The following is a 22993-nucleotide window of genomic DNA, read 5'->3' as shown; positions in this document are numbered from 1 at the left end:
TCATGTATATGGGCTCAACTATATACTCTTATAGACAACATGGATGGAGTTCCAAGCTGCTAGCTTCAACCTTGTCCATTCCTGGCCATTGTGACCATTTAGGGAGTGAAGTAACAGATGGAAGACCTGTCTTCCTCTCTCTGTAGCTATGCCTTTAAAATAAATAAACAGATCTTTACAAAAAAATTAATAAAAACAATTTATGCTTTTTCACAGAAATAATTTGATCTGATTCAGAAGTTTATTATACTATTTTTATCATTTTCAAATAGTATATTGGTAGTTTGCAGTCATACATCTTTTTTTATTGTCTTCATAACAAGTGATTGCACCAATCTGTTTTATAAGACATTTTGATAAAGTACTTAGAAGATTTCTATACAATTTTTGGTCATTAGTGTCTAAACATTTTATTGGAAAAACGTGTACTGACGTGAAATCTTTCTCCTCCTCTTATCCCTCCTTGTTTTCATAGTGGGAAATTTTGTTCTAAATCACACTTTGCCCCTCTCCTTAGCAATGCATGTTACGTAGGGATTGCATTACAGCAAATGGCCTTTTCTGTACTTCCATGACTTGTACCTTACTAATTCACTTTGGTCTTACTGCATTTGTAAGTCTCCTGTTTACTGTTGCCAATATGATTTTTAATTGGACTACCTTGTATTTCATTTTTGCATGACCTTTCCTCATCTTGTTGTCTTGTTTGTAAGTTTGTTTGCTCTTGGCTTATTTACATGCATAAGAATTATTTTATTTGAATTACAGAGAGGGAGAGACATACAGAGAGAGCAAGAGAGAAAGAGAGAGAGAGAGAGAGAGAGAGAGATCTTGATGATCTGTGGTTCACCATTCCCTGGTTCACTCTCAGAACCACAATAGCTAGCACTGTATCAGAAAAGTCAAAAGTCAAGGAGCTTCATGCAGGTCACCCATCTGAGTATCAGGGACCTAAGAATTTGAGCCATCATCCACTGCTTTTTCCAGTTCTTATAACAGGGAGCTGGCTCAGAGTGCAGCAGTTAAGACATGAACTAGTATCCATATGGAATGCCAGTTTCCCAATGGGCAGTATTACCCGTTCTGGCACAACACTAACCATACCTGCTATTTCTTATATCTCCTTCAATGGGAAGCCATTCTTCTGTCTTGATAATCGCTTGTTCTTTTCTAGGCTTTAGGTTTTTTTTTTTTAAGATTTATTTATTTGAAAGGCAAAATAACAGAGAGGAAGAGAGAAACAGGACAGGAGGAAGTAAGAGGGGGAAGGGAAGAATGGAGAGATCAATCTTCTCTTCACTAGTTCAATCTCCAAATAGCCACAAGAGCCAATGCTGAACCATACTGAAGCCAGATCTGGCTCTCCAGATACATGTGGCAGGGACCCAGTTACTTAGGCCATCAGCTGCTGCTTCCCAGGTGCACTAGCTGGAAGCTGAATGAGAAGCAAAGGAGACAAGACTCAAACCAGGCAGGATATGAGAATCCTAAAGTGCATCACAGCACCCATGCCTACTTCGGTTCAGGGTCCTTATTTGACCATGTTATGAATATTCTGTTTACTTTATTCATTTAAAGAGGAATTCATGCTGGCATGAATTAAAGTATATTCCAAACGCTTGGGTAACATCATAGACTCCATCAGAGACCAAGTTAAGGTCTGCAATGTGATAGATTCCCAGGAAACCACTCAGTTCAGAATAGACAAGTGAAGCTGTGTGGTGTCATACATGTTGAGAGGACCACAGCAGGGGAGGGGGATGGAATAAAGATGATAATGAAAGATGTCATCACCAGAACATGAATGTTCAGTCTTGGGGAGTGCACCCTCCTCCATATCAGGCTCCTACCCACATTCATCTCCCAGGGTCAGTCACTTCTACGGAGTGTCAGAACTGAACCAAACTGTTTGAGCAGGCTGGAGGACACACACACACAACAGAAGTCTTGTTTTCAAGCTTAGCTTGCCCAAACTGACTCATCCTCACCCTAGGGGTAGTTCAGTTCGGGGGATTGCTGATTACTGAGAGGTAGCATTTGGTTTCCCAGTGGCTTTTCTGCCCTTTCCACTCTTGTCCCAAATCACACCAGCTCTTGGTCCTCAAGATTATAGATGTTTGTGCTGAAGAATATCCAGTTTTCTGTCAAGGGCACCTCTTTTTCCTGTGGAAATGTGGATTCATTTAAACTTAACTTCAGTGACTTACCCTCTCATTTGGCACCATGGAAGTGGATCTGGCAGAAGTACTTCTCATCTCTGGCAGACAGTTACTTCACGTCCTTGATTTGGATATGTTGGAACACCTGCTATCTGTATCAAATAAGGCTAATTTCTTTGCAACATTGAAAGAAGAAATCCAATGCATCTGTGATTCTGTTATCGTCTTACCTGGACACTTACCTCACTTTTTTTCATGATATAGTTTTTTTATTTTTATTTTTTAGGTATACACTGAACTTCTTCATTCAAGACTCATTTTATGTCATTTTTTACTCATCCCACATATATCTCTCACTTGTACCTCCATTTTCACCTCCTTTTTCATACCCAAAGAGATCACCTTAAGAGAAAAGAATCCTAGAGTTAGGATGGTAGATGAGAAATTTATAAGACCGTTATATAAACACAATCAATAATTATACATTGGCTGTAGACACCATAATTGACACATTCTGTTTTGCTGATTCAAATCCAACCCTAAGCGCCTCTCACTTGCGTGGATGTTATTCACCGTTGACTCTCACCTTCCCATTTGGTGAAGGAGCCTGGTCCATGGTGCCCCTGGTTTCCATGGTTACTGACGCTGCTTCTGGGGAACAATGGTTGATGTGATGTTAAATGCTACTCACATGAAAGGCCACACAGATGCCCCTCAAGATGCTCCTCTCATCAACCACAGGTTTAAGCACATAGTAGTGGCCTAGAGATCACCATTCTTAATGAACAGTCAGCAGAGATGGCCATGTACATGTTCTCTTTTAGCTGCATGTAGAAAGTTTCCTAAAAAACATGGACTTGGGCCCAGCATAGTAGCCTAGGAGCTAACGTCCTCACCTTGCACATGCCAGGATCCCATATGGGCCCTGGTTCTGGCCTGGCAGCCTCATTTCCCATCCAGTTCCCTGCTTGTGGCCTGAGAAACTAGTTGAGGACAGCCCATAGCCTTGGGACCTGTACCCGCACGGGATACCCAGAAGAGGCTCCTGGCTCCTGGCTTCAGATTGGCCCAGCTCCAGCCTTTGCAGCCACTTGGGAGTGAATCAGCGATGGAAGATCTTCCTCTCTGTCTCATCCTCTATATATATCTGACTTTCCAATAAATAAATAAAGAAATTAGATCTTTAAAAAAACACGTGGAATGGCTATGTATTTGTATGAATTCAACAAACTTGTTGAAATCTACTTATGGATAAAATACTATGCAAAAGATTTAAGAATTTAAAGATGAAGTAGCAAATTCCATTGTAAAAATATATATAATCTTCATGAAATATATATATAATCTAAATTAGTTAGAATACATAAAATGATCCTTCTTATAAGTGGGAATGTGATAAATACCCTATAAGAATGGTAAAAAGGAAACATGTTTTCAGTGCATCTTTTTCTAAAATGTAGCTTGAATCTGCCTATGTTACACTGTCTCTGCTAATCCCAACCTGATCAAAGCCAACATTCTTTCTGGAGAACACAGGTGTTTGCTCCCAGTCCTCCTGCCTCTGCTCACAGTCCCCCAGCACCTGTCCTCCTCTAAACCAGGCTGGCAATATTGGTGGCATTTAAAAAAAAAAAATGAATCAGAACTTGTCACTCTTTTGCCTGAGCACTTCTTCAGCTTCTGTCTACATTTGGATTCAAATTCACATTCTAGTTGTGGACTAAAAGACAATGTGTGGCCCGGTCCTGCAGAACTCACTCCTGGAGCCCTCCTTCCCAACTCATAGCCAGAACTTTCTCTGTGTTCAGACAGCAGAAGGAATCACCACAGGAGACTACTCATCTGCATTGCAGACCTCCTTGCAATGACTTTCTCTATTCAAGTGTGTTTTCTTTCAAGGAATGTATCACATGTGTGGCTCTGTAATTCCACCTGTTGGTTGTTTCTCCCCACCCGCTTGACTCCCATGTCTGTGAGGGCCACAGCCATGTCTGGCTTGTTTGCTGTTGTACTATTGTGAGCCTGGCACTCAAGGCTCAACATAGATAGTTGGTTCCTCTGCATCCACAGGTTCCAAATCCACCTGCAGATTTAAACTATTCAGATAAAAAGGAAGTGTGTGTTCTGAACATGTATAAATATTCCTATCATTATTCTCTGTACCAATCAAGATACATATCATTACATTTACATGATTTACATATCATTTACACTATGCTAACTATCCTAGGGATGGTCTAAAGTATAACAGAAAATACATGTAGGTTAGGTATCCCCATGTTTACATCCGTGAGGGTCCTGAAAAACGATCCAGTGGAGTCCTAAGGGACCACTGTATCTACCCATTGAAACTTTCCTGGAAACTAGGGGTGGGAAACAATTATGGCAAGCGAAAATGGACTAAGGGCATAGAATGGGCGTTGGAGGGCATAGAAGCTGTGATGTAAGCCATCAAAGGCAAGATTACATAGCATATTTTTTAAATAAATAGGTTTGTCCAAAATGTGTCAGAGTTTACTTACCATGGTTTCGAAATCCAGCCTGGAATTTTTACTCATCTTTTACATTTATGATGATGTATTTTTAGTTTTCTTTTTCCAGTTAATGATGTATTCTTGTTTTTTTTTTCCAGTTAGTATGGTGTTAATTAAGGCCAGCATATAGGTATGAGAGAAAGCTTATATCTAGCCCTGGCTCACCCACTGCCACTGATCTTGAGTTGAAAAGAGAGCGAGCAAGGCCTTTTGTGAGCCTCTGTGAAAAACGGAAATGGATGTTCAGAGAAAGTTCCTCTGTGTCCATTGCATCCTGAACTTCCATACCTACCCTTTCTGTTACCTTCCCCCCCCCCTTTTTTTTAATCAAAAGCATGCAATTGAGAAAAATATGGCAGGTTGAAATAATGGATTCTGTTGATTTAAATGACTAGAAGGCAGTTTTATCAAAGGATACGTTTCTGTGACGTTTTGACTGAGGGAAGTCTTGTCTGGCCCTTTTGTCTCTTCTTCAGGACTGGACTCATTCTCTGTTCCAACTGAAATGTTTGTTTTGTGTTTAAAACAGCTCCTGCCTGCCTATGACTGGTGATTAAGAGCTCAGAATAATGAAATCTGCACAGTCGAAACTTGGCTGTGGGCAGTTATTATGCAACTCCTCATACTTCCTTTTGTTGCTGTCAATAATATGAAATTCTCAACCTTTCTTTCAGAGCTAACTATTCAAATAAACTACGGTTAGTTCCACTAGTATTTTTAATACCTAACTAAATTATTTCTGGAAGTTCTTATTCAATGCTTTTTGAAAAACGTGCTGGCTGCAGGGTAGCATCATGCAGACTGTGACCGCTGAATGGAGTACAAAGGGCGCTCCATGCCTTAGATCCCTGTGTCGAAGCAAACCAATCACAGGCCATGATTAAACTAGCAAATACAATGAGGGATATAGCAAAAGTGATGGAAAGAAGAGGCACATTCCTCTGTCAGGTGATTCAGATCTGTCTTGAAAAACAGGTAAACCTTTTCCTGTTTCCCTTCCTAATTTCTAAATTTCTGCTGTTTGAGTAATCTTGCTCACTTACCTCTGAAATCATCAAGTGGCCAAATTCTGGTGGACCTACCTGCAGCTGGGTTTTATCAGCCAGAGAACCCCTGAATTACTGAATCATAGGGACTAGGCTCTAAAGGTCATCCAATATCACTGGGAGAGAGTAAGAAATGTGTCCAGCAAATAAGAGATATAGACCATGACAAAGACCATCAGCTCAGGGAAAGTGGGAGTAGCATATCACTGTTAGAAGGGAAATGATTTGAAGGAGCAGCTCTGGGGGATGTCTGGCTTTGTCGTTATTTTAACCCTAGTTGTGTTTGGCTGTGTCACTGTTCTGGCCATGCTAGGCTCTTGAGCACAAAGTTAAATTGGGTGCCTTTGGAACAGAGCTAGTAGTTAGTAAAGGTACTTTGTTTTAGCTAAAATAGCCACAGAGCTACCACAGACTCAGGAGGCAGGGATCTCCTTGCCATCTCTCGATGGGGATTGTTGCATGGCCATCTATCACCTGGCACCGGCTATAACGGAAAGGAGTTATACTCCAAAGGTGCATTTTGAAATTTAAGATTTCAGAGGTGAAATGTTTCTACCACACAGATCAAATGGAAAATGATAATGACCATAATTATTGCAAATGTGCAGAAACCAGGAAATTATGATGTGGGGCTTAGCATTTGTAGACCCAATGAGGACACTAGTTTGGCTGTGAGTGTGGAAGAACAGCCCAAAATCCAAAGGATGACAAATACAATGGCAGACTAAATATGTGATAGCCGAACTTATGGGGTGATCCTATTGACCAGGAAAGTTAGAATCCTGCTTTTTTAAGTCAGCTTGGTGGCCGTGGCCATCTAGGAGTCCCCCAGTAGCACCATTTCACCAAAACATTTGCTTTTCAAACTCAAAATTGTCTTGTTCACTTAGCAGTTTTCAATAAATGTCCCACCTCTGGCTTCTGAATAGTGTGCAGATGGATTCTTCACATAGCACTTTAACTGTAAGCATCCATGTCCTAGGAATCCCTTGGAAGGATGAAATAAAGGTCAATTCAGTTTTGAGAAAGGAGATGACAGAAGTTGCCACAATAACAGATTACCAGTATTTACTCTGAGCTTTTTTTTTTTTTAAGCCTTTCTTGTCTTTGGTGTGGATCTATAAACAAATGGATATTTGTATGAATGAGCAAGATTTATAGTGGCAAACTTTATTAGCAGTGTTAACTGAATAATATTTATTGCTGTCATTTTAAGTAAATAAAAATCAGAAACCAGATAGTCATTATTCAGACGACCCTAAGAGCTCACTCAACCATAAGAGTGCTAGATAGGAATAAATTAGAGCCCATTGCAAGGAGAGAAGGAGGCTGCATATTGTTATAATGACTGCATCAATTTAATGTTTATTTGTTTATGTGTAACAGATGAACAACTAATTTACAGCAGTGCAAGAGTGGTGTGAGTTTACAACCTTGGCTGTGACTTTACATTTTTAAAACGCTTTCTTAGAGTACCACACCAAAAAAAAAAATTCTACTACCAAATAAAAGATGTGTAACATTTGGAGCCTCAACAAACCTCCCTGGGAATGCCATAACTACAGCAAGTGATTTGGGCTGCAAATGTTTGGTTCCACCCCACGTTCTTTCTCCCCTGATATGTTATCCCCTGAGCCCCCTTGGCAGTTGCTTTGGTCTTGAGCAGATTGCCAGGGATTAGAACATTCACGGATGTTATTCTCACCTTTGACACAGAAATTCTTTTAAGGGTGTGTATGAAGCATGTCTAAAAATAAGTGAAGTAGTGATAGTTTTGTATAATTATAACCTTCATATAAAACCAGGCAAGGCCTCTCCCTCTCAAAGTAACATTCAGTAAAAACACACAGTTAGCCCAGAAGTGCTGCCAGGGTTCAGATCCTCTGAGGAAGTCCTCGGGTGGGGCCTTTATCAGAGCCAGTTTCTTGCAAGCCAGAAAGAAAAACATTTTTATGTTTTTAGCATATATCTCAGTTTTGACCATTGTTTAAGCGTACTTCCAAACTTTAGGACTGACTATGTTTATCTTAAAAGCTTGAAATTGACCTTCAGAGGAGTAAGAGTTTATCCACCTAGGATAATCAGAATGATGTCTACTGGATGTCAAAGTTGTGAGGCTCCGAAGGAACTTGCCGCCCCCATGATACAATCATCAGAAAAATATCAAATCGTGGTACACAATGTTACCACTTTAAATCCTGGAATCTAGCAAGGCACCATAAAAATATTTTAATCTACTTTTTTTTTGTTAGCTTCTCTCCTTTTTTTGCTTTTTTGCTTAAGGTCAGCTTAACCTCCATCTTCTGCCTCACCTTGTGTTTAGGTTCTTTATAATGTGTTATCCTTTTAGTTATGTATTAGTTGTAGATTCTTATCACCATTAGGTTTACAAGTCTATATCTAATTATCACCTTCCATGTAAATCATTTTGTTGTCTGATGATATTCATCTCAGCATCCGTGATTGTAACTTTTTAAATGATCATGGCTTGTGGCAGGGATTTAGAAAAATCAGTTCGTAAGGGCCAGCGCAATGGCTCGATTGGTTAATCCTCCACCTGCAAACAGTGGCATCCCATATGGGTGCCAGTTCATGTCCCAGCTGGGAAAACAGCAAAGGATGACTGAAACCCTTGGGATCCAGTGGGAGACCAGAGAAGCTCCCAACTCCTGGCTTCAGATCATTTCAGCTCTGGCTGTTGTGGCTATTTAGGGAGTGAACCAGCAGATGGAAGATCTTTGTCTCACCTTTTTTCTATAGCTCTGCCTTTTGAATAAAAATAAGTAATTCTTAAAAAAAATCAGTTCACTAGATGTTTTCAACCTTAGAATATGAGTATATTGTGAGTCTAGCTTAACAGAGGGGAGTCTGAGTTGTTTTTACTGTATGTACAGTGAAATGACTTGCCAGGAGAACCCAGCTCCCATTCAGATCCGAGACAGGTTCTCACCCTCAGCACTATGATGTTTGGGACAGGCTTGTACCTTCTTGTGGGGGATTGTCCTAGTTATGGCAGGTACTTTAGCAGCAGCCTCTGAAATCTCTATTCAGTTAAAAAAAGAAAAAACAGATTCTAAACCCCCTTATTGTAACACCAGAGTTACAGTTTTACCATCTGAGAAATAATAAAACCCTAGAATTTTAAAGAGATTAGTTTTCAGGAATCACCATTCTGGCTGCTAATCAGAATTGGAGGGTTTTGTTTTTTGTTTTTTTTTGTGGGTGAGGGGAATGTGGAGGTTTTTTTTTTTTAAGATTCTCTTTGCTCTTTTAAGATGTTGAGAATCATTATTGGTCAGGCAGGAGATAACTACCTGTCTATTTTAAGCCTCTCCACAGTATAAGAACCACAGATCAAATCCTAAACTAACCACACATCTGTTCGTTGAATCACTCTACTCACTCCTGCCAAATCTTTCCCCAGCCTGTGTTAACACCTCTTGATTTGGCATTAAAATTAACAATTCCATTTCCTTCTCAAGACAATTAATTGTTCATTCAGATAGTCCAACCTGTGGAAAAATGTGCTAAATATTTTTCATATCCATCGATGTCTATAATCTCATATGATGCCAATTACCATTTTTCTCAACCCAGTTGAACTAAATGTTTACTGAATCAATTATATTATATGTTACATGCTACTCTGAAAAATGTATTATAGCTGTTAAAACCATTTGAGTCTAAAAAAAAGATCATGTAACCAGTTTTCTCAGTTTAACAATAGACTTCCTCAAAAAGCATAATTATATTGACTGACCTTGTAGAACAGGTTAGACTGTTGGCTGCAGTGCCTACATCCCATATGGGTGCTGGTTTGAGTCCCATCTGCTTCAATTCTGATCCAGCTCCCTGTTCAATGTGCCTGGGAAACTAATGGAGGATGACCAAAATATTGGGCCCTTCCACTCCCTTGTGGGAGACCTGGATGAAACTCCTGGCTTGAGTCTGGCTGTCCTGGCTGTTGGAACTATTCGAGGAGTGAATCAGCAGACAGAAGAACAATAGAAAGTCTTGCTTTCTCTCTTTCTTTATTTCTCACTCTCTTCTTCTTTTTCTCCCTCTTTCCCTCCTTGCCTCCTTCTTTCTCTGTATTTAATTCTGACTTTCAAAATAAACTCATCTTAACAAAATCATAATTGTAATATATGAAATATTACATGATCTGTCTCTTCTCATTTATCTGTTACCAGTTATTAACCCACTCCACCGTTTAGATGGTTTCTGCTAGGAAAGCCATACAGTGACTTTCCCACTTGCTCCTGACCCTCACGCCTAGCAGCCCTCTTTAAATCTTCTTTGATGATTTCAGGAATATTCAGGAATCTCCTCTTCCTGAAAAGAATCCTTCCTTACCATGCACTCGAGATTTCATAAAGAAAGTACATGTAGGAAGAGATTCTTTTTAACAGTCTTTTTGATGAACCCTCTTGAGAATACTTTCTGTGAAATTGATTAATATAAATGAATCAATGCTAGTTTGATTAATGTATCAAAATTCAGACTTCTGCTTACTCTGCTTTGAAGTCAGTCTTTTAGCCTATACTTCTGATTCTCCTCTAAGTAGCTTAATAGTTTTGACCCAATGGACAACTGCTACCCAACATGATTAGCAGATATTGGAAGACTGTGAGGGTGGCATTAATTTTGACAGGGAGCTTATGCCTCAGTATCAGAGGCTAACCCCACAAGTGGCCAGTCCGCATGAGTAGCTAGTGATCTATAAATGTGTGCCAGCTATCCTGGTCATGTCTGGATGGACCTCCAGTGGGAAGGTGGTGTTTAGAGAAAACCAAGGAGAAAATAACATGTTAACCAGAATAAACTGTGTGGGGTCAAAATAATGGTCTGCTGTTTTTATACTTGTGTGAGATATAAAAAGAAAAGTTGAGCTTCCAAACTGCTTGCCTGCACTTGGGCACATCCAAAGAGCTGATCAGACAAAGGCAAAACTGCCTGAACCTCCACACATCTTCAATTATCTTGAAAAGCTTCAGTATCATTAATGTGGGGCCACATCTTTTCCCACAGATTGTCATAAATGGACACTGACATGGACTACGAAAGACCCAATGTTGAAACCATCAAGTGCGTGGTCGTGGGGGACAACGCAGTGGGGAAGACACGGTTGATCTGTGCCAGAGCGTGCAACACAACACTGACGCAGTATCAGCTGCTGGCCACCCATGTGCCAACCGTGTGGGCCATCGACCAGTACCGTGTCTGCCAGGAGGTAAGATTCACAGAATGCCTTTAGAATCCATAGGACACATTGTGGCCATTTGTTTAATTTTTTAAAAAATAGAAAAATGGTGAGTAAACTGCACATTCAAAACTAAATCTTTCAGTGCCACAAGTAAAAAAAAAAATTTTGTGTCCTTGGGAATGTGGTTCTGGCATCCCAAATGGGGACTTGAGTCATGGGGTTCCAGGAAAAAGAACAGAGTTTAACTTAAGTCCTGTTAAAAGGAATAAAGAAAGTAAACGTGGGTGGAAGGGCCTTAAGGACCTGCACTTAAGTGTTCTCCAAGAGCCTCTAGTTGACACTGAGCACGGATACTCTCTCCTGCAGGTCTTGGAGCGATCCCGTGATGTTGTGGATGAAGTGAGTGTCTCTCTAAGGCTCTGGGATACTTTTGGTGATCATCACAAAGACAGGCGTTTTGCATATGGCAGGTAAACCAAAACTAATGTAGTGTATTTGAGCTTGATTTTTCTTTTCCAAACCAGCAGCCCATTGACAGATCAACAAAACCACATTGTATGGCCTTAAAATATATTGGGTTCCACACTGTGTCTCAGAGAATAAAACCAAGAACGGTATTGTTTACTGATGTCAGAAAAAGCTGAGTGTCTGGCTGCTCAGGAGGTACATTTTTGAGAACACCCAGTGCTGGTTCAACTGGGAAGTTTGTGTAGAATCTGTGGTGCCCTCCAGCCTTGTGCTGCTGGGCTTGCTGTTTTCCTGAACGATACCTTAGTTTGCCTTCTGTTGGAATGTTTTTAGTTATCTTAGCACTTGGCCGCCCAACTCCAGAAGGTCTGTTTGTTCTTTTCATAACCGTATTAGCAGAATCTGTTATTTGCTTTGGGCTTTGTGTAATCTGAAAAGTCTTATTTCTATTTGAAAGTCATTTTTTCAAAAAAAGAAAAATATCTCTGAAGACCTTCCCAAGGCATATTTCCAAAATTAACTAAAGCACTAACATTAGTCTATTACTTATCAAAAAAGAAAAAAAGAAAGAAAAAGAAGAAGAAGGTGGCAAAAGAGGAAGAAAAAATCCAGTAAAGAAAAGACATAATTTGGGTAGGAACATAATCAAAGTGCCTTAAAATATTTAACTTCTCTTTGTCACTATAGCTTAAACTATCTCATGGTGTTTGGCCTGCAGCTTGTAAAGTCTGGACAAGGCAGAAATTATTTTGCCACCTAATTATAAAGCACATTCATTTCAAGTTTCGAATTTAAGTATCATGGTTTAGTTGTCCTTTCTCACAAGATTGGACAAATTAGATTAATTACATACTCCATGTGAGTTACTCGTTGCCATTGGGATAAGCACTTTCTGAAAAGTTCCTGTTTTTTCAAGCCAGGTGTTTCCTGACTAGACTTTCATTGTTGTTTCTCCAAATGCTCTTAAATGCTAAATATACTGCTGGAACAGTTTTTAATCTATCCCTGGGGAGTAGTTCCACACTGAATCTACAGTTTCAACCAGTGTATTCAAGGGAACTCGGAAAGAGACAGGTAAAACATGGCTTTAGCATCTCCTTGATAATAAGGACTTTTGAGCTTAATATTCCACATTACACTTTCCTTTTCCTTAACCTTCCTGGGGTTAACTTTTCTTTTTCTATAATGTTCTTGATTCTTACTCTTCATTGCTTTTTCAGTTGTTGGTTTTTGGTTCAGTTCAATATATGAAATAACAAGACATTAACTTGCTACTAATGCTGTGCACTCAAATTTCTAATATCTTTGGTTTTAAGAAGACATCATTTGAAAATGACTAAGCAAAGCCAAGACAGATGCAAAGTATTCAAAATGACATGTGGGTACCTCTGCTTCTAAAAAGATGCCGTACCATGAGAATGGTGGGCCTAAAGATGAGCTGACTGAGATATTTAGGATAAGAGTCTGTCAGCTATTTCAGCACTCCAGTAGTTTCCTATCCTTAAAACTAATGCATTTAGAGCAACAAATTTTAATGTGGTGCCACAATGTGAACTGTGTTACGGTAAGAGCAGGACTGCTTCAGTATCATCTGAATCTGGCTTAGGATTTATATAATGGCTTTGTGGCCTCCGTGACTCTACCCTGGGCCTCATCCAGGATCCCTGCATGGCTGGAGTCATTTTGGAAGGCACTGTGCCTGCGTTTGTCCACTCCCAGGAAAAATAAGCTGCTCTTCCTTGTCACTACATAGGCCCAAAAGTGCTTTGTTCTGCCTTGTCTGGAATGTTGCGTCCCACAAATGGTAACCTGTTCCCCTTTTGATGGAAACAAGAAGTGCTCCCCAAGCCAAACTTGATTTCTCTGAGCAACACAGAGAAGTTTCTGGCAACACCCCCACGTTCCTGGCCATGTTCTCTTTGAGCCTTCTCTGTGTGTGCATGTTTGTACCTTGTTATTTCCTCTGTCTTTTCCTATTCCCCACAGCCTCCTGGTATCCTGCTAATAAAGAATAAAAGTAGAGCAACTCTGTCTATAAATGCTAAATATGGAATACCACTGTTGTTGCAAAAAAAAAAAAAAAAAAAAAAAAAAAAAAACCTTACATTTTTCTGGAAAAAAAAATCTGAAAACAAAGTCTCTTTGATTCACTATAGAGGTTTGACCAGTGCATTTCATTACTGTGAGAAAGATGTTTCTTACCAACTTCCATTTTTAGCTTTATATCTTTCATACAGGAGAAAAGGCATAATTATGATTTCTGACAAGCTGTTTGATTTTTCAGTTCTGTTTTTGATTAACATTTTTACTAGGTATAAATCACAAGTCAGAGGGATGTGCACAGACATAAACACTGAGGCATGTGGAATGTATTCTCTATACTAGGAAGAGAGTCCAAGGTATTTGGAACTTTTCCAAAATAATTTAATTCGTGTCATGACAATGAAAGAAACCAGATTCATACCAAGATGCCTCAACCCTTGTCTTCAGTTTCCTCTGCTTTTCAGCACAAGGGAAGCTAGTGAGTTGCCACTGCAGCACTCTGGTTTGCAAGGTAGATCTTGTGGGTCCCAGGAGCGTCACTGATGGGCAGTCTGCCAACTTAAATCTATAGCTATCCTAGCAAGATTTAACTGTAAGAATAGCCAGAATGGCATTGCTATGTGCATATCTTCATTGTTTAAAGGCAACCTGTTAGCCTTTTTTTCCATTAACTAGAATACTGAAGACCTAACCATATGCCTTCAACATTTCAAAGACATACTGCCAATCTTAATGTACTTAGTCCCTTGAGAATCCTAAGAGGCAGATATTATTTCCTGCTATGGTTGAGCACAAAGTTGAGTTTTTTCCTGATATATCTCACCCAATAGTGGAGTCTAGAGTACAGATGCAAACCCAAATCTGCCTAATTCGTAGTCCCCATTTTTCCCACTGTGTCAAGCTCTTGTAACATCATTTCAAATAGGATGCAACTGAAAATACCCTATAATAATGAACTGGGTTTCTGTTTATTCTTCCATGTTTGTGCAGAGGCTTAGAACAAGAAGAAATATCGAAAGGTCATATGGTGAGTTAACCCCTTCCCTTCAGGAAAGGAAATTATCAACCTAAGAAAAAACATTGACGAGAGTGCTGTGTTTGATGGATTTGAAAGGGAATAGGGAAGATATTCCTCTCTGTCTCTCCTCCTCTCTGTATATCTGACTTTGTAATAAAATAAATAAATCTTAAAAAAAAAAAGAAAGGAAATGGAATAGCATCAGTGTGTATCAACACTTCACACATTTGAAGTTATCAGACCCTCTCTTCTCTCAACAGAAAAACTCCAACTCTCTTGTAGCCTTTTTTCCTACCACCTACTTCCTATCGACTTTTGGATGAACTTTTGAAGCTCTTTTCTGTGTCTTCTAAAATGTCAAGAACAGAACTGTACATAGTAACCATGACCGTGATCAGCTGTTCTTTTTTGGCAAGGAAAGAGAGCCTCTTCTTAAAGAAATATCACTCAAGAAGATTTCCTTGGAACTGTTACCACAATGAAGTTTTCATTCTCAGATACCTGACATTGCAAATGCAGACACATAGGATGGCTCTGCCTTTAGCAGGACAGCTGGGCCCTTCAGCCCTTCTCTAGATCATAACACACATAAATCTGTTCCCTTTTTATTTTATTTATTTTTTTTTTTGGAAACCATCTTTATTGATTTATCAGTCCAGGTAACTCTCAGACACTTGATGAAGCCCATGATCATACACAACCCCAGCAGTAATTACCAAGGATACTGCGGGCCAGGCCCATGCCAGGTGCTCTCTGCAGCCTGTCCTGCTACATTCTTTTGGTGACCCCGTAAAGTAGGCTCATTTCACAGTTGAGAAAACAGGAAGAGAAAGGACCAGGAACAGACAGCCAAGACCAAAAGGAACTGAGCTTTGCTCTGAGGTCCATCTGACTCCAAAGGCCCTATCTTCCCACTCTGCCATGCTGTCATGGCTGATAGTGACTGTTAAGAAACTTAAATTTCCTGCTGGTGCAGTCTGAATCTCCCACTCTCCCATGGGGTCCCTGAAGATCCGAATCTACCACAGGTTAATCCACCGCAAAAGCAGAATTCTTTACATGGTTCCACAAGGAGCTAAACATCAGTCATTTCGCCTGCAGTGAAAATGGTACACTAAGTAACCTTTGTAAGACAAAATTGGAATTTTGAATAATTTATCTGGTATAGCCCCCATTCCCCACCCCGCATTTAACTAAAACATTCAAAATCACTCTATTCACCCCTATTCCCAGTTTCTGGACATGTTTTTAGTTTATTCATAGACACTGATTCTCCTCAAGTGTTGTTAGTTCCTACGAAAAGCACAGCACATGCTTTAAATGATGACATTAGTCAAGCTCAGGTTGCTCTATGTCTGTTTTGATAAGATGATCCAGTTCTAGTTTCATGTTGAAGGCCCGTGTAACAGACACTGCATGAACACACCCATTTTGAATTCTCATTTGAGGCCCTTTAAAAAAAATTCAGGACTCTAAGTGACCAGTGTATGTCACTTGTCTAGGACTGCTCTGCTAGTAATTATAGGGAAAATAAGAAACAACGAATTCATCTGCTGCTTTGAGTTTGTTGTTATCTTCCTTAGCACATTCTAAAAGTTGGCCAGGAGTAATAATCTCTGCTAATTTCAGGATGAAAAGCAGTACTGTGAAACAGATTACAACAAGGAGGTGGGTCAGGGCCAGGACCAGGACATGGTAAGTGAGTCACTCACTTTGGGCATAAAATATAAATACTTTTTAAAAGACAGGATCCCTGTCACTGCTTCTGCCTCAGGCTCAATGAGACTGACTTTATTTAAAATATTAATATTTTGCACAACATAGATTTGTTTTTGTTACCTTAATCTTGACTTTTTAGAAACAATGATTCACCTGGGTTACCAAGGTTTATATTTTGGATGTTAGTGCCTTGCTCATCTTGTATCAGAGGCAGATACTCCAGTCTCTTCATTCAGTCATGCTGGGCTGTCTAAATGGCTAGCAGAGGAGCAAAACGAGAGCAGCCGTGGTGCATGCACTTCATGGGAACAATCCAAACCACAAGGAGTCTAGGGAAATTATCATAACTTCTGTCCCGCAGACATTCAGTCCTGAGGGCCATTGCAACAGACAGAACTAAAAATGACTAAGATTGCAACAAAAAAGTAGAAAGACCGAAGAAAAGCAGATGTTTGGGCCAATGGACAGGAATAGTTGTTCCCTAAAAAGTTAGAGCAAAGCTATTAGCTCTTACTCATGTCCTTGAATATGCCTTGCTTAGGCTTGCTTGCTTGCTTGCTTGCTTAGGCCCTTATCCTGATGTAAGAGTTCTGGGGACAAGTGAATCAGTGACTGGATGAGTAAGAAACATGTGATTCCCCAGGCCCCGCTTTGGTAAACAATGTCATGAACTGTCACGGTGCTCTGAACCAAACCTTCGTCAAAAGGGAGGAGTTCCTGGAAATTGGAGACATGGCTCTGGAATGAGGGATGCCAAGCAAAAGGGAAGACATTCTGTGTGATTCCATTTCAGTAAAATTCTAGAAAATGCAGTCTGATTTTTAGTGACAGGAAGTAGAGCATTGGCTGCCCAGAGGAAACAGTGAAGGGAAGGGATGTGTGACAAAGGAACCGAAGTGTATCTTGGGAGTACTTGCTAATCTTGACTAGGTTAGTATTTCCAAGGGAACTGCATTTGTCAAAACTAATCTAGTTAAAACACTTAAAATATGAACAGTTGGCCCTATTCTGTCTCAGTATTTTTTTAGGGTGAAAAAATGAGATTTTTCTGTGGAAAATCTACAATAGGAGAAGGATGGTAAACTATTTTTTGAACGTCAAGTTAATACCCAATAAAAGCATATGTCATTTATATTTTAATAAATGGAATCAGATCTTTAATAGCTGAATACGGGAAATGGGATATTTATAGACACCCACAACTAGCGTTGGTACACCATTAGATTGTCAGACAGGGTCATTCCGAGTCCCTTTCCCCAGCATAGAACCCTGAGCAGCTAAATGTACCTTAACCTCACAAGTAGCCTGTTGCTTTGGCTAAGGTTTTACCTGTATCTTTTTCTAAGAAGATAGGTTTATTGGGTACCATGTGATAGCCTGATAAGGAACACCAAGTTCTGTGAAAGTTTTGGGTTTTTCTATCAAACAGTAATAGTCTTGAGTTTGGTGGCTGGTTGGTTCTGGAACTGAAGAATGTGATGGTATCTCTGGGAGTATTCAGATGGCCTCCCTTGTGTACCCCATCACCCCAGAAGGGAATTGGGTGCAAATTGGGTGATGAGCATGTCCTACCGTGGGTTGGAACCTGAGCCTTGAATGTGAGACTCCACTTGTGTTTGTTTCTTGGATGAACTCCCAACCTGCCTTTGCAGCTTCATTTCTTGTTCCAGACATAAAATATTTATAATTCTGTGTTTTCTGTAGTCTCTGGACCTACTAGTTTGCATTATGTCAGCATAGAAATTGGATTCCAACCTCACCTATGTTTAAGATCATTACTACTGATTTTCTAAGAATTGGGACAAGTGTCACATGCTCCCAGAAATGCCCAATACACTGTCACTCACTCTCACTCCCTCAGAATCCAGCAGGTCTCCTTTATGTTCCCAGAGACACCTTTGCCAATTTCTGGTAGCAATGACTGCATTGTGTGAAAATTTGCTCCTTCATTTTTTTCTCATTCCTCCTTATCTTTTTGTTTCTGGTACTTTTAGGACACGCATTTGTCTTTCTAATTTCAATCCTCAACACCTGGGCTTGGCATATAGTAGACGCTTAATTAGTGTTACTTCAGTTGATTACCTATCAGTACCAGGATCATTTGTGTACATTTGTAATAACAGAAACAAATGATGCACCAGCCTGAAGTTGACGAAGATGAAGATGCTGGTGACTGGCATTTCCTTAATAAATCTGCAACTGAAAAGTTGATTTGTGAGGCCAGAAGTAAAAGCAAGGAGGTAGACTCAGCTGTACTTTCAAAACCTCTTTTCCACTAGTTCTTGAATTTGTTTATTTTGTAAATGCTTATTTGAATGAGTATTCTCAAACAGAGAATTACTTGTACCAATAATAATGCTTTTCCAATTTTAAGTTGTTCTCCTGGGTGTCATTTCCAAGATCCTTATAAAAATTATGCATAATATATAATGTTACTCCATTTATGCAATGATAGGAGCATTAAATGGAAAAACTGAAGATTAATTGTTACTCTTTTGTGTTTATCCAAAATACACAAAAATACATTTCAACTGAATGAATACCAATAATTTTAAAAAATCAGATCTATGGTGAAAATGCAGGGACCCTGTGCATAAGCACAAAGTCGTAAGGGATTGATTGCCGTGAGGGTAGGTCATCTGGTACACAGAAACCCTGACTGTGTCACTTCTGTGCCGCCCTCTGCTTGCTGTCTCTTAGAGTCGTTTCTGCTCCGAACTAGCACATCTCACATCATGGCTAAAAGAAAAAGTGTCAGAAATGCTGTGTTTTCTGTCCCAAACCCAGGACACAAGTGTCCTTGGAAAAGACAGTTACCAAATGAGATAGCAAGAGGGATGGGTTGGTGATTGCAGCTCCACTCATTTTCCAGGACCTAGAATGATAATGGATGCTTCCTATGTATGTATGGTCATGTGCCTGGGGAAGATGGTCCTTTATGGCTCATCCCAGGAAAGCATTGATAGGCCTAAGAGAGGACACCAAGTATGAATAATAAGGCAACTGAGATGGGGTGAGGGGTGGAGAATAACTAATGTAAGCATTGTTCAATACATGGATATATTCCTCCTTCCTTTTCCTTCTGTTCTTGTACTAAATAACTTCAGTTTCAGACTTTGGACAAATTAAGCTAAGTGTGCTGAGCTTTCGCTTTTTTAAAAAAAAATCAATTGATACTGTTTTAATACTGTAACTTTCTGATGAAGGGCTATATTCCAGCCCACAAAATTTTCTCTTTTAAATTAGGTGGTAAAAATAAAGAGATTAAGTAATTCTGTAGTTTCCTCAGTGGGTAATTCTATTACTTGTTTTTCAGCAATTCCATATCAATAAAGGACACAGCTGGTAAGCCCAAAGGAAAACATCTCTTGATGAAAACATTTCACCATCCTTATTAGCTGCAGTATACAAAATGGATCCTTGGTGATTTTTGAACAATAATGTACTCTTTTTATAAAAGAGTTCCACAGATATTTTTCTCAGTGTTAACAGCAATCCTACCAGTAACTTTTAATATTCTCCATCGTTAGATTTCCAGAATGATCTCAATGAACACCTCTGGCCATAGCATATAGTTATAAAGAGTTCTGAATGCCAGAAAATAAAGCAAATTTGTGAATTCTGTCTTAAATTTATCACCATAGACATTCTGTAGTGATTTTTATTCATTGTATGTTTTAAAAAAAAGAAAGAAATGTGGTCTATAAAATAAAAAGCTTCCTTAATTATACCTTCATTCTATTACAGTTTGCCTAAATGTAGGAGTGAGTATTCTGCACATCCTTCGGATGGCCGAGTCCTGGCTCCACTCCCATTCACAAAACACTGTGGGAAGCAGTCACAATGGCTCACACCATCAGGGCCCTGCAACCCACCTGGGAAACACAGATTGACCTCCTGGCTCCTTGCTTTTTCCTGGTTCAGCCTTGACTGTTGGGTATTCAGTAAGTGTGACCCCGCAAAATGGAAGATCTCTATGCCTATGTGTCTATCTCCCTCTCTTGGCACTTTTAAATAAATGAAAACAAATAAATAAGTAAATAATTGGGAAAATTACCTATAATTAGTCCTGAAAATATCCTGTACATTTCCTTACATTTTGTTTTGTTTGCTTTGGCAGATAGTTTATTTCCTGAAATAGATTTAAGCCATTGTTACTCTAGGTTATGAGAATAGCCAAGTAGTTGGGATAAATGGTCTTTTTATGATAGATTCAAACTCACAATTTTTAAAGTGAATTAACTGATTAACCCTGATACAATATGGTGGTCCTTCAACAATAATAATCTGAAGAAATAAAACAATTCTCATTCTTAATTAGTAATTGAAATAGATCCTTTGATTTCTTTTAGGCCTAAATTCATTCATTTGGGGCAGGGAGGGTTGAGCTTGTAGACCTATTTGTATCTTTGATATCTATAAGGCTTTTTGTTTAATAAACGTTAAATGAAATCCTCTTCAGCACACAAGTGTTGTATACAATAGGAAAGAAATTAATAGGCACAGTATAAAATCCCTAAAAAAGAACTCTGTATATTAGAGAAAAGCAACATAATTCATTAAAAGTCAGGATTTTTTTTCTAATTTGTTTTCTTTTCCCATGAAAGCAGAGAGAGAATGAGAGAAAAACACAAATGGTTGCAGTGGGCAAAATGGCCAATACTGGGCCATGTCAGAGCCAGGAGCTGGGATCAGTTGAGGTTTTCTACATGGGTGCCAGGGGCTCAAGTACTTGTTGTCCCTGATGCCTCCTGGGATACACATTGGCAAGAAGCTGAAATTGACAATGAAGCCTGGACTTGAGCCCAGGCACTCTGATATTGGATGTGGATCTCCCAAGGAGCATGGTAACCACTGTAGCCAATGCCCATGCCCAAAGCTGACCTAAAGTGTCAGGTCCAGAAACAATGGTGATAGAATTGCTCAATCCAAAACATATAGATCATTCTTGACTCCTCCAGGTCATATCCCACATCTAGTCCTTGAGCAAACCCTGCTGACTCTACATTGAATATAATCAAAGTACAGCCTCTCACCACCTCTTCTGAACCCCTTCCACCCCGATCATCATTATCATCTCTCTGAAGATTACAATCTCTTCCATCTTTTCTCTACCAAATTAGTGAACTTGAATTCTCTTTCTAGAAATGGGGATACCAGGTCAAAACATATATTATGTCATATAATTCTGCTCAGAAATTTCTAATAGTTTATCAGCTGTCTCAAGGGAAAAGGCACACACCATAGGAGGCCTTCACTGATCTCTACCCATCATTGGCACTCTGGAGATCAGATTCTGCTATTTCCTCCCATCCCCCAACCCATTATGCCCCAACAAAGTGGTCTAACGTCCCAAGCATGCATCTGCCTCTGGGCCTTTGAACCAGCTGTTTTTTCCTACAAAATCTCCCTCCCTCACATTCCCACATATTAGTTTCCTCCATTCCTTCAGGTATTGACCGAAACACCCTGGTTACATCGTTCTCAACAGCAACTTGTCCCACCCCCTTCCTCCTTCTACCCATATTTCTGTCCCCCTTCCTGCTTTATTTTCTGTTTGGCACTTACTCATTACCTAGCACACTTCCTGTTTTCATGTGTTTTTCTTGTTTGCTATGTCTGCTCTCCCATTAGAGTAAGCAAGATGAGAATAATTGTAACAAGCACATCAGATTGTTGCTTTTTACTAATGGTTCCATCCCCAGTGTCTAGAAGATTGCTTGGTATGCAGTTGGTTATCAGTTCCCAGTTCTGTAAGAAATTACTAAGTGATTGCTTATTAATGTGAATTAATGGAACTGAGCAATCATGGTACCTTTACAGACTGAGCAGTTTACCAAGAGTGCTGGGTAAAATCTCCGTCTCATTGTGGACAAATGACCTTGCTGGTTCCATGGAAGTAAATCCCAAGGAACTCCCATGGAATTCTAGTTGACAGCCAAGATTTTCTTTTATCTACAGCTAGTCTTGCTCTTAGGAGAATAACAAAAAAGTAAGAGTGAAGTTCCTCAGTCACTGAGCTTCAGAGAAAGCCAAAGAGGAATGAGAATATGGGAGAGATTTAACATCACTTCACCTTCAGTTGCTAAACAAGCCTCCTTTATGTCAGTGCTCTCTGGATCCATTAATCAGGGGTTCAGTAAAATTATTTATTTCTTTGCGTCAATTGAACTTCACCCAGTTTCACATGCATTCCACCCTATTTGGTGGTTGTGTGAGTTATAGAAATACATTAATTGAAGCATTATCTACCAAATATAGAAGCTAAAAAAATAACCGGTGGGGGAAAAAATAGCCTGTTTCTACAGTAATAAAAATAATAAGTATAATAATAGTAGTAATAGCAATAATAACAATATACAACTTCCTTTGGCAGGGACATCACCCCTGTGATGTTTGTGCTGTGATTATGCAACCAACCATTTTTAAAGCTCAAGTATTTATTTCAGGGTTTGGTGACATTGGTGGGATATTGATTGTGGCTTTCTTGCACTTAAAAATGTGCATTGCTTTGGCCCTATTTTCAGAGGGTGGGAGAAGACTGGTTTAAAATATTACTTCCTACTAAACATGCAATTAGAGCTTGGGGGATTAGTTGTGCATGCTAATCACTCCCAAATCTGGATGTATTTCAGGGTGTGTTGACAGTTTTCCCCATATAACATCCGTACCTAAGAAGCCTCACTGCTATTGGTAAAGTATTGACTTGGTTTCTCTGCTTATATCCAGGGCACTGCATGGTTATGCCCTGCTCCCCACCCCCAGGTCACTGCCAGGCACTGCCCTACAGGCCTCTCCAT

General features: G+C 39.6%; 1 protein-coding gene across 10 annotated transcripts in view; it reads left to right on the top strand.

The window, feature by feature from the left end:
- The window catches only part of RHOBTB1 (Rho related BTB domain containing 1), a 123931-nt gene that overhangs the window by 75906 nt on the left and 25032 nt on the right, over window positions 1-22993 (top strand). For 9 of the 10 annotated variants that reach the window (XM_058671029.1, XM_058671026.1, XM_058671030.1 and 6 more), the window contains 2 exons: window positions 10771-10972; window positions 11312-11415. In XM_058671029.1, coding sequence (XP_058527012.1) covers window positions 10781-10972; window positions 11312-11415 — 296 coding nt within the window. In that variant the 5' untranslated portion in view covers window positions 10771-10780. Of the gene's footprint in view, window positions 1-10770; window positions 10973-11311; window positions 11416-22828; window positions 22887-22993 lie in introns of those variants that run through there. The other variant, XM_058671034.1, reaches the window with a different exon arrangement.

The sequence above is a fragment of the Ochotona princeps genome, chromosome 13 (assembly GCF_030435755.1).
Source record: "Ochotona princeps isolate mOchPri1 chromosome 13, mOchPri1.hap1, whole genome shotgun sequence".
Taxonomy (NCBI): Eukaryota; Metazoa; Chordata; class Mammalia; order Lagomorpha; family Ochotonidae; genus Ochotona; species Ochotona princeps.
Note: the sequence above shows the minus strand (reverse complement) of the source record. Positions and strands in the feature narration are given on the sequence as shown.